Here is a 12,423-nt window from a genome sequence, read left to right as displayed (position 1 = left end):
TACATCACCTTCAGAATCTCACTTGGCTCCCAGGTAAACAATGAGTAATTATACAGCTCTCCTGGAGATAGGATGTATATTATCTGATTTTTGTTCACAAAAAGGCATATAAATACCAAGCATTGCTATAAATTAAAATTTCACCTCACATAATTCATCTATGCCTTTATAAATCTCCTCTCTGTTTTCAATTAGATTTGATATGCCTCATTATTTCTCATTCAGAACCAGCCATTTGAATGAATTTTATATTCATTTGAATGGATATAAAATGGTTTGCTTTCAACCATTTTATGTTTATTCAAATATTAGCTTTCTTTTAGTTCTTGAAAGGATTTCTGTTTATATCCCATTATGCTTATTTTTCTATTATATAAAAATTTATATTTTTATAATATTTAGAAGTTAAAGTGTTCTATTTAGAAATGTAAAATTCTCTGGATCTATTTCATGAGGTGGATGAGGAGACATGCAGCAACCGCCAATTCCTAATAATTGTACTGGTCAGGGTGCCAGCAGGAAGCTAGTGACACCCTCAAAAGGGGCCGTGGAAAGGTGTTTAGTGAAGGGACTCTTTATGAAGATGTGGGAACCATTCAGAGAAAGCAATAAGGAATAATAAAGCACCCTGGATCCACCTATGCCTCAAAGAGCAACAGGAGGGAGGGGTGGCCAGACCCTGACAAGAGCTGTGGCTGCTGTGAAAGAAGGCCCAGGAAATGAGAGCACCCACTGCCAGACCTCCAGCCAGTCAGGGGGAAGGGAGAAGGGAAGCAAGGGAAATAATATCCCAACACTCCTTCACTCTGTTCTCTTGCCTTCCTTCCTTTATTCAAACTTAGCTACAAGCCAGTGGGCAAGGGAGCCGGTTGATGCAGTCCATAGAGGGCCATTCCCTAGCACACAGCAGAGTGGGAAAGAGTGGAGAGTGATCTGGAAGAGCAAACAGAAGATAACTAGCACAGTGGTCTATTGGAAAAAGCATCCCAAATTTATGTTGGCCTTTGGGGTTTGGTACATGCATACCTGCACCCCCATACTTAGGCCTTGACCCCTTTGGTTCCAAGCACCCTTCTTCTCAGCTCTGCAATTATGGGTCTTAAAGCTGAGCTGGCCACCATGGATGATGCCCAGATCAGCTCACTGCTCTGTGGATTGTAAGACTTGACTAATAAGTCCATGGCTCGGGCATCCCGGGTGATGTTCCCAGGAGGCTGTCTGGGAGGAGCTCTCCCTCACTCTCCCTGTCCTCCTTTTCCAGGGTGGAGCTTCAGCATGGGATCGGCCTACCAGTTTCACAGTTGGCGTGTGTTTGTCATCGTCTGTGCACTCCCCTGTGTCTCCTCCGTGGTGGCCCTCACATTCATGCCTGAAAGCCCACGATTCTTGTTGGAGGTAACACTTATTATTGCAGATACTCAGGTAGCCCACCTCTATTGGAAAAAGTTCCTTGTTAATTCTAGGAAAGCACATTTGCCTATTTGAGAGGTACATTTTCCCTTCCTATTATAGAATGATGGAGGGTTTGGTTTCATGGAGACCTGCTTACAACAACCAACATGTAAAAAAGCTGCCTTATGGCTAGAAAGCACTCATGTTTCTCCTTAAACAAATAACTTGGCTCAATGAAGAAAACATGATTTATTGTTTTATAGCGAAATTTTACCATCTGGAGATACTATTTCTAGTTATAACCATATTATTTGAACTGCTCATGTATTCAGTGATATCCAAATAGTCTGTATGTTCCAATGGGATGTACTGAGATACATTTGCACAATTACACCTCATTTGATCTGACAATGCAAGACGGCTATTGGAAAATCAGGGAGGGTAAGTGTGTCACTCCTAGCGCTTCATTGTCCACTCTCATTTCTTAGGTTGGAAAACATGATGAAGCTTGGATGATTCTGAAGTTAATTCATGACACCAACATGAGAGCCCGGGGTCAGCCTGAGAAGGTCTTCACGGTGAGTCTTCTCCCCAGAGAATCCTCAACACCAGGGATTGGGACATGTTTTCTGTCAAGGGAAAAATTGTAAATATTTTAGACTTTGCAAGTCATACGGTCTTTGACACAGCTACTCAGCTCTGCCATTGTAGTGCAAAAGCAGCCATAGGCAATGTTAAAATAAATGGGATGACTGTGTGTCAATAAAACTTTATTTACAGAGACAGGCAGAGGGCTGTTTTTGGCCCATAGGTTGCCAACCTTGCTTATGCCTATCTAGGACTCGAGGGCTCTGTGGTTGGTTAAATGATAACACCAACCCAAGAGATGGGGTTAAGGTGGAAAGACTGCATTTTCATCACAGACTTACTTACTCTCTGACTCCCAGGTTCAGTACCCGAGGACAAGAGATTCTTGGTGTAGGGACTGCCAGCTGATTCTCCTTGACCTGCTACCAGAAGAGAGCCAGGCTGTGCAGGGCCATTTCCTCCACTCGGCCAGGTCACAACTTTTCAAGTGACACTCAGCCCCCACAAAGGTGTATACTCATAGCAGCCCCATAACATTTTCTCTAAGATGTCAGAGAGACATCTTAGAGAGGTATGCCTCTATTAGGACCACCATGAGGCCTTTAACAGACCTTGGAATACATAGTAAATGGTAAAATTATTTATTGAAAACAAAAAAAAACAGTATCTAATAAGTGAGAAAACAATTATACTAAGGATCAAAGCAATGTAACAACATAAAACTAATCTCTGGGTTTCCTGATGTATTAGTCTATTTTCACACTGCTAATAAAGACATACCCAAGACTGGGCAATTTATAAAGGAAAAGGGTTTAATTGACTCACAGTTCAGCATGGCTGGAGAGGCCTCAGGAAACTTCTGATCATGGCAGAAGGGGAAGCAAACACGTCCTTCTTCACATGGCGGCAACAAGGAGAAATGCTGAGCAAAAGGGAGAAAATCCCCTTGTAAAACCATCAGATATCGTCAGAACTCACTGACTATCATGAGAACAGCAGCATAGGGGTAACTGTCCCCGTGATTCAATTACCTCCCACTGGGTCCCTCCCACAACACGTGGGGATTATGGGAACTACAATTCAAGATGAGATCTGGGTGGGGACACAGCCAAACCATATCACCTGACAACCAAAGCAAAGGATAAATTTAATGAATTATATCATTATTGATATAAAGCAATGTATTCGCTTTTCAGGAAATGCTTTTCAGGTAGTGTATTCACTTTTCAGGAAAGGCCAATTTTATCTTGTTCTAATTTGTGAAAAGTTTATTCATAGGCCTTATTATAAGGGATATTGAACAATATAATGGACATTATTTTCAGTAACACTTTTACATAAAGGCAGACATTTCACACATGGCCATTTCTTAGGTTAATAATTAATCAGAATTTGGTAAAGGGAAGTAGCTATATAGGAAACCAGAGAAAGGTAATCCAAGAATGTGGCTTCAACTTGATATAGCTGGACATGAACATAAGGTATAAAAGAATCATAGATATAGTTCCAAAAATATATATTTCATTTTATTATACATGCAGGCACATGGGCACACACATACATAACACATACCCCAGTTTCACATTCTAGCAGCTTCCCATTGCTCTCAGGATAAAGACAGAAACCTTCCCTCCGGACACTAAGGCCCTGCCAGTCTCCTTCCTGCCTGCTTTATAGTTCCCCTCTCTCTGCAGCTACATTCATCCCTCAGCTCCTCACACTCAACATTTGACTTACTATACAGCACTGCCACGGTGCTGCTGTTCCCTCTGCATGGAACATTCCTCCATCTCTAGTTACAAAGCTGATTCTCCATGGGGAAAGCCAGTATAAATTAATTTAAATTGGTTGCAGGAAATGTTTCGGAAGGAACAATTGTTTAAAATCTTTCGATATACGCAGTCATATAATTAGACTAAAAATGGCCAGGCGTGGTGACTCACACCCATAATCCCAGCACTTTGGAAGGCCGAGGTGGGCGGATTACAAGGTCAGGAGATCGAGACCATCCTGGCCAACATGGTGAAACCCCATCTCTGCTAAAAACACAAAAATCAGCTGGGTGTGATGGCACCTGCCTGTAATCCCAGCTACTCGGGAAGCTGAGGCAGGAGAATGGCTTGAGCCCAGGAGGCAGAGATTGCAGTGAGCCAAGATCGTGCCTCTGCGCTCTAGCCTGGCAACAGAGCATGACTCCATCTCAAAAAAAAAAAAAAAAAATAGACTAAAAGTGTTTTGTCTACAATAGGTTGGAGGGACATACGGTAAGACATAAGTGGGAACCTAAATAAGATCTTCAGTGGCTTATACCTAACATCAATTACAGTTCTTAAAACACATGAAATCACTTCTGATTAAATAGTCCCCTGCTATCTCATTTATTAATTTCATTTTATTTAGGAAATGAATTTTTCATACTGTAAAGATAAACTGCAATTTGGCCTCTATCCAAATTATCACAGATTCTTAATTAGCAAAATTTTCTCTGCAGTATAATGGAGAAATGAAGATAAGTAATGGATATCTTCAATTAAGGCCTGAAAGCTTTTGAGGACTCTCTTCTTTTGAGTAGATGTACAATAAAGGGGGAAAATTTTAATTTAAAGGATCATAAGGCTGGAAGAATCTTGAGACATTATCTGGATATACAACATCACTTAACTCTTCTCAGCCAGATGAAGAAAAACCCTTTATTTACCAGACCTTCTGAGAAGGTGTCTCTATAGGGCCTCATTGCCCTACTTACCTGCCTTTTCTTCCAAAAGGGTTGAGTTACCAAGTCCACTAGTGGCGATGTGTTAATGTTGTTACATGAAGGTTAGAAGAGAATAAGATGGATATACTCCAAAAGTGATTGATAATTTCAAAGTCATTTATATGTGACTTTCAAAAAGTTGTTACATGATTCTGCCATAACAAATTTATCTTTTTATTTTTTAAATCCACGGTACAGCAAAGTTGCATGCATTTTCCTAAGGTCTCCTTTTCTTTTTTTTTTCTTTTTTTTTTTTTTTTCCTTATTTTTTGAGACAGGGTCTCGTTCTGTTGCCCAGGCTGGAGTGCAGTGGTGTGATCACAGCTCACTGCAGCTTCAACCTCCCTGGCTCAGGTGATCCTCCTGCCTCAGCCTTCCTACTAACTGGGAATACAGGCATGTGCCACCATATCTGGCTGATTTTTGAATTATTTGTAGATAATTAACAACGGGTCTCCTTATGTTGTCCAGGCTGGTCTCAAACTCCTAGGCTCAAGTGATCCTTCTGCCTCAGCCTCGCAAAGGGCTGGAATTGCAGATGTGAGTCACCATGCCTGGCCCTCTTAAGGTGTCCTCTGAAGCTCTTCTTAGTGTGCCCTTGCCTTAAATATTGTTTTCCAAGACTTCATTTTCAGCTAACTTCCATTTTAACCCTATTCACTCTCCTTAGCTGATCTCAGCTATTTCCTGCATGTATCCTAATGCACAAATCTCCTGAGCTCCACACATGCAGGTTGAAGGACTTTGTGGGCATCCTTCTAGATCACATAGGCCCTTCAAAAATGGCATCTTTGGGCAGTGAGGGGTGGGGAAAAATGGCATCTTTAAATCTGAATTTATCACCTAAGGAGTCTCCAAGCCTCATCATTGCCCTAAATTTCATCAGTAGGTACCACCAGCACCACCTAAACCCAAAAACTATATTCCTTCTTTTATCTTTGGTACATCTAAGAAACCATTATGTTCTATTATTCCACCTCCTAAATATCACTCCACTGCTGCTGATTTGGTGCAGGCCTCCTTATTCACCGCCCTCTGACCTTCTACTATCCTTCAGGAATCGCAAACTCTTTGCAGTTTCCCGGTGCGCTATTTTCCCTCCTAACTCTGGACATTTGTTTGCACATGGTATTTCTCCCACTTGGAATGTCCTCCAAGCAGGTTACATCCATGGCAGATAGCATATTTCTCTATAAGCCTGCAGTTCCTGAAGCCTCTCTCTCACTTCCAGGTTAAGTAGGTTGTTCTGAACGGTATTTCCTTCCCGTCTTTTATAGATCCCCATTAGAGTACTTTTTTTCGTTTTGTATGGTAATTGTTTGGAGCCACATGGCTGCCTATGTTTGCATCCCGCATGGGTGCCAATGAATAAATGAACAAACAAATATCGATAAGTGAAAAAGCGGAAGCCTCCCAAAAGTAGTATGTTGGATTAAGATTATCCCATAATGTAAAAAGAAAAGAAAAAAAAAACTTTTTTAATCTAGAGTTTTAAAAAACATAATTCCTACATGGATTATTTTGAGCCGATTGCATTTGATTTGGAATTCCATATTTAACTCAGAGATTACTTTTGCTAAGTACAGACATCTTTGTTTACCTGGCCAGAAAGAAGCTACTGCCTACTTGGTATAATTTGAAAGGTGCTGAGGGTCCCCAAGCCACCTCTATCCAAAACTGGCCTAGGTACCTGTACTCTGCCAATAGAGTTACCCCTTTAAATGTTGGCAGGATGTCCGCAAAAACCTGTTCAAACCTCTGGCAGGGGTAATGTGTACATATTTCCATGTCCTCTCAGATTTATCAAAAACAGGTAAATCTTGATTAGCAGGAGAAGGCGGGCCAGGCCCACAAAGGACCCATTCTTCCTTTTTTTCTATTTTCAGGATTCATTCTCTGTGCTTCTCCTGTCTTGCGGTTCTCTTCCTTAGCAAAAAGAGGCTAACTGAGTCATAGATGCTGCTTCTCATGCTGAACCTGTATCATTTATTTCCCTTATATGGCTGAGAAATTCATGTTGACGCTTGCAATCAAAAATCCTTCACTTAATCTTGAATCATGGCTACCTGTGGGTATTTGCTGACTAGCCACTGTGGGTTGGGCTGTGGGAGAAGGAACAAAAGGACCGGAAGTGGTGCTCTGAGAATAATGATGGGAATGCTTTCAGAACTATAGTTAGGGGTCAAATTCATCAAATAAGTAGGTTTCAAAGAAAAAAATGTGCACACTCACTTTAGCCCAAGCTAAATAATTCTTAATCCAGAATCTAACTTATCTGGATGTTTTGTCTGCTAATGTATGTCTCTGTAGTAATGGTTCAGGGAGGGCATTTTGGTTTCACATTATTCTATTACTACTTGCCCTTCCCTTCCCCCATTTCTTTGTGGTTTTCCCTCTCACTCATTCCTTCTTCAGTTCTTCCAGGTGCTGTTTGGATCCATATACTTACGCCAATGGTCTCATATATGTATGAAGTGATTACCAAATACCGCCTACTTCTTGCCGGAGTCAGTTTTTGCTCCTGTAAAAACAAATTATAACCCTACACTCAGCAACTTCAGAGAAGGTAACTTAGCGCTTTGGTCTGTTTCTCTCTACAGGTAAACAAAATAAAAACTCCTAAACAAATAGATGAGCTGATTGAAATTGAGAGTGACACAGGAACATGGTATAGGAGGTGTTTTGTTCGGATCCGCACCGAGCTGTATGGAGTAAGTAGCAAGTCCCATGATGACCTGCATGTTAATTTATTGCATTGGAGGTTAGTCAGAAGAGGGGTTTACTGGGCCTGCCCTATGAGTGAGGTTCTTTCCTGCTGCCCAGGACACCTGACTCCTGGACTAGAGCCAGGTAATTGGATCCCACTCGACCAGCATTTAGCCAATACATTCCATCTGTGGGAAGGGAAAGTGTTAGGCCAGGAGTCTTGGCAGTGGCAGGGTGCCTTCAAATCTTGAGTTACCTTGTCCATTGACATCCAGGAAGCTGAAGAATGAAAATTCCAATTACCTTTAACTTTTACATTTTAAGGTGAAATGAATCCAACCCAATGACAACTCAGCATTTTTTATAATTTGGTGGAAGGGGTCGGGGAGTGGGGTTGACTAAGTAACTGCATGAGAAAACTAACTCTCTAATATTTCACAGATTTGGTTGACTTTTATGAGATGTTTCAACTACCCAGTCAGGGATAATACAATAAAGCTTACAATTGTCTGGTTCACCCTGTCCTTTGGGTAAGTGATATTTAAATTCTTGGCAAGCAAAATCGTTCAATGTCCACATTGTAACTCCCAGCCATGCTGCTTTCTTTTCTGATACTGCCTGATGCTGTTAACCTGCTAAGGAAGAAATTTTTTTCAGCTTAGTTTTGCTGAGAGTTATGGTTTTTATAAACCAGTTATTTTATTTGTTTTGTCATAAAGCTAAGGTAGCAAAACCAATTGTATCTGCAAAATCCAGTAAGGCCCTGGATGATTTGCCCCATGACTTCTCTGTCCTGTCCTCCTTTGCCCAGCCCCACCCGTACCAGACTCTCTGCTCTTCTTCGAACATTCTAGAACAGTTCCCATCTCGGGCCTTTGCGGTGTTCCTCTGCCTGAGTTGCTTTCCCCTCCAGACATCTGCCCGGTTCATTTCTTTACCCTCTTCAACTCTTTCCTCAGATGTCACCTTCTCAGTGATGTCATCCTCTCTTTTTAAAAAATTGCAGCCCCTTCACACTCCCTATCCCCTTCTCAGCTCTACTTTACCCCACAGCACTTTCTACCTTCTAATATGCAAAACACTCCTTTATTCTGTATAAAGAGTAAAGCTCTGGCTTCCCTCTCTGGAAGCTCCATGAGGACAGGGGTTTTTAACTGCCTTGTTCAAAGCTGAGTGCGGTGCCATCCACCTATATTCCAAGCTATTCTGGAAGCTGAGGTGAAGGATTGCTTGAGCCCAGGAGTTGGAAGCTTAAGTGTGTTATAATCACACCTGTTACTAGCCACTGCCCTCCAGCCTGGGCAACATATCAAGACCCCATTTCTAAAAAAATAATAATAATTTTGTTTATGTCTTGTTCACTGATGTATATTCCTGGCATGTAAGAGCAGCTCAATAAATAGTTGTTGCCAAATGAATTAAACTGCCATATATGTGTTCTAGGAAAAGAGGAAATAGGGAGAAAATAACAAGATTTTATTTGTTAATCGCTGACATAGTCACTTTACAATGTGTGTGTACAACTCTATTGTTGCCTAATTTGCTGTTTAGAAAAGAAAAATTAGATAATACCCTACACTTTCAGGTCAGCAGGATCTCAGTACCTTATAGAACCTAACATTTATGTTGCAAGTTTCATCTCTTAACATCCCTAAATCAAACCAAGCAAGTGATCAAAGGTGACCACTCTTTCTTAGTGCCTGAGGAGGTGGAATATGGAGAAAGAAGGAAGCTGGGAGTCAGGAGACCTAGCAGCCCATTCTGCTGGGTGACTTGGTTAGCTTGTGACTTGGAGACATTTCTCAGTTCCTCATTTCTAAATTAAGAGGGTTGACTTAGAATATGTAAAGTAATTCCCACCCAAGCTCTAGAAAATCCATTAATCTCTGAAGGAAGGGAAGGCTGAATATTAACCTATATTAAGTGCTTACTCTGTACCTAAGCAAGGGGTTAAAGACAAAGACGACAAAGATAAGCAAGAAGGAAGTCCTGCTGTCAAGGTGTAAAGAGTAATCATCATTATCTGGCTTGTTTATTTTGTTTACTAATTCATTATTGATCATATTTTAAGCTTTATGATTTGTTTTACTGCTATATCCCTGGAACCTCAATAGTGCCTAGTATTTAGTACATGTTCGGTAAATGTTTGCTAAATAAATGACAAATTAGCCAAAAGCCCCCCACATCATTGATGATGGATGGACATTCCAGGGTAATGTGCCCTCCTCATTGTTGCCATTTCAAGGTTTGTGCTGAATGTATGTGACTAGAGAACAATGCCATATATGTTGTACCCCTAAGTCATTTCTTCCTCAATAACTACCCTCACACCCCCACAGTCATTACTATGAAGAAAAGGGGTGGGAATCCTGAGGCACAGATGTTTCTGGAATCCTAATGACAATGATGATAAAAATAACTCATACTGTCTTCTGAGCACTTTCTATGTGCTAGGTACTTGACATCCCATTTAAACTGAGCAACCACCCAGGAAGGTGGATACTCCCATCATTCCAATAGTAGAGATGGGCAACTGAGGCTTAGAAAACTGGCCCAAGTTTAGGCAGCTAGTAAGCGACAAGACCAGGATTCAAACCCAGCCTGTCCTCCTGCAAAGGCTATGCCCATACCCTCTTCTTTCCCTGTGTAGCTAAGTGTCACTGGGAATAAACTAGAGCAGTGGTTCTGAAATTTGAACGTGCATCAGAAGAATCCCTGGAGGACTCCCCTGCCAAAGTTTTTAATTCATCAGGTCTCACTGGAACCTGGGTTTGTGGGGGATGATGATCCTGCTGGTCCGGGGACCTTACCTTGGGAGGTACTACTTTAGAGCAGCACAGTCTAATAGAGATATCGTGTGAACCACAGATGTCATTTCAGATTTTCTGGTAGCCATACACACACACACAAAGTAAAAGGAAACAGATAAAATTAATTTTAATACTACATTTTGTTTCATTCATTCTCTCTCTTTTTTTTTTTTTGATGGAGTCTCACTCTGTTGCCAGGCTGGAGTGCATTGGCATGATATTGGCTCGATGCAACCTCCGACTCCCTGGTTCAAGCTATTTTTCTGCCTCAGTTTCCTGAGTAGCTGGGACTACAGGCGTGCACCACCACACCCGGCTAATTTTTGTATTTTTAGTAGAGGTAGGGTTTCACCATGTTGACCAGGCTGGTCTCGATCTCCTGACCTTGTGATCCGCCTGCCTCGGCCTCCCAAAGTGTTGGGATTATAGGTGTGAGCCACTGTCATTTCAACATATGATCAGTATAAAAATTATTAGCAACAATTTTTACCCTCTTTTTTTCCGTAAGTCTTCAAAATCCTGTGGTATTTTATATTTATAGTATATCTCAGTTTGAACCAGCCACATCTCAACTGCCTAGTAGGCACACGTGGTTAGTGGCTTCTGTACTGAACAGCACAGCAGCATGACACAGCTGTTAGAATAACACATTAGAGGTCAAGAGGCAGAAAGGGGAAATAACTTGGAATCTCTGAGAATAACACGAATGTCCTCTTCCCAGCCTCTAACTACCTTGGGAACTGGAACTCTACCTCCAGGATAGCAGTATCACAGCACTGTAGGAACCGAGAAAGATTCCCCATTAGCAAAAGAGGTCATTCTTTAGGGGCTCTCACCGTGCTTAGATCCCAGGAGTTTGTACCACCAGACTGGGAGAGAGAGTTTCTCAGAGCAGACTGGAATGATGAGAAAGATATTGGGGCCAGGATGCCAGGTGTCTTACTCCATTTCTGCTGCTATAACAAAATACCACAACGGGTAATTTGTAAATAATAGGAATTTTATTTTTCACAGTCCTGAAGACTGGAAGTCCAAGATCAAGCTGCTGGCAGATTCAGTGTGCAGTAATGGCACGGTCTCTGCTTCCAAGATAGCAGCTTGTCGCTGAGTCGTCCAGAGGGGACAAATACTGTGTCCTCAGTGGTAGAAGGGATGGAAGGGAAAAAGTGAGAGAGGCAGCACCCTCGCACCTCTTTTTATAAGGACATTAATCTCATTCATGAGGTCTCTGCCCTCAGAACTTAATCACCTCCTAAAGCCCCCACCTCTAATACTATTCTATTGGGGTTTAAGTTCCAACACATAAGTTTTGGAAGGACACATTCAGACCAGGCACCATGTATGGGCATAGGATCGGATGCTTTCTGCATGTCTCTTCCCAAAGGAAGGGTTTAGGAATTACATACCTGGGGTTCTCCAGCTAACCATAGGCCATCTCTCAAGCTTGATTTTTGCAGATTAACGCTGGGGGAGAGGGACACATGGATTGCTGTATGATGAATTACTCATAATGTTATAGGGAGCCAGCCATTCTCCGGGAGTTATTACCACTCTGAAAACATCAGGGAGTTGCTCATGGCCTCTGGCATGCTAGCGCCTTTACAAACTCACATTTCTTTGTCTTTGCAGGTACTATGGATTATCTGTTTGGTTCCCTGATGTCATTAAACATCTGCAGTCCGATGAATATGCATTGCTAACCAGAAATGTGGAGAGAGATAAATATGCAAATTTCAGTATTAACTTTACAATGGAAAATCAGATTCATACTGGAATGGAATACGACAATGGCAGGTCTAGAAACTTGAAATAATTTAATTTGCTACCTATTCACAAAAACTTATTTCTTCTTAGCTTTCCCTGCACTGAAACAGGCATAGTTTTTTGTTTGTTTGTTTTAGTTTGTACATTTAGTCATTTTCATGGTGAATTTCAATACTTCTGAATAGGCTTTAAATAAAAGGTACAAATGTATCCATTACTTCACTTAAAACTATTTTTGCAGCTAAGTTGCTTCATATTTATTAGGTAGTGGACTTGACTGGTGTGGAAGGAAAATTTAGAGCAATGTTGGAGAGCAACAAAAATAATGGAAGGAAGAGAAGAGTGAAGAGTATGGGAAAATAAGACAGGCTATAGGATTATTTAATTCACAGAAGAAATCTGAAATGT

At 41.4% G+C, this 12,423-nt stretch overlaps 1 protein-coding gene across 1 annotated transcript in view; it reads left to right on the top strand.

The window, feature by feature from the left end:
• The window catches only part of SV2C (synaptic vesicle glycoprotein 2C), a 253,360-nt gene that overhangs the window by 203,044 nt on the left and 37,893 nt on the right, over positions 1–12,423 (top strand). Inside the window, exons 5-9 of the mRNA XM_003810450.5 lie at positions 1,262–1,395; positions 1,881–1,970; positions 7,336–7,446; positions 7,883–7,971; positions 11,881–12,045. Of these exons, the coding sequence (XP_003810498.2) occupies positions 1,262–1,395; positions 1,881–1,970; positions 7,336–7,446; positions 7,883–7,971; positions 11,881–12,045 (589 nt within the window). The remainder of the gene's footprint in view (positions 1–1,261; positions 1,396–1,880; positions 1,971–7,335; positions 7,447–7,882; positions 7,972–11,880; positions 12,046–12,423) is intronic.

The sequence above is a fragment of the Pan paniscus genome, chromosome 4, assembly GCF_029289425.2.
Source record: "Pan paniscus chromosome 4, NHGRI_mPanPan1-v2.0_pri, whole genome shotgun sequence".
Classification (NCBI taxonomy): Eukaryota; Metazoa; Chordata; class Mammalia; order Primates; family Hominidae; genus Pan; species Pan paniscus.
This window is presented reverse-complemented; position numbering and strand designations above follow the sequence as displayed.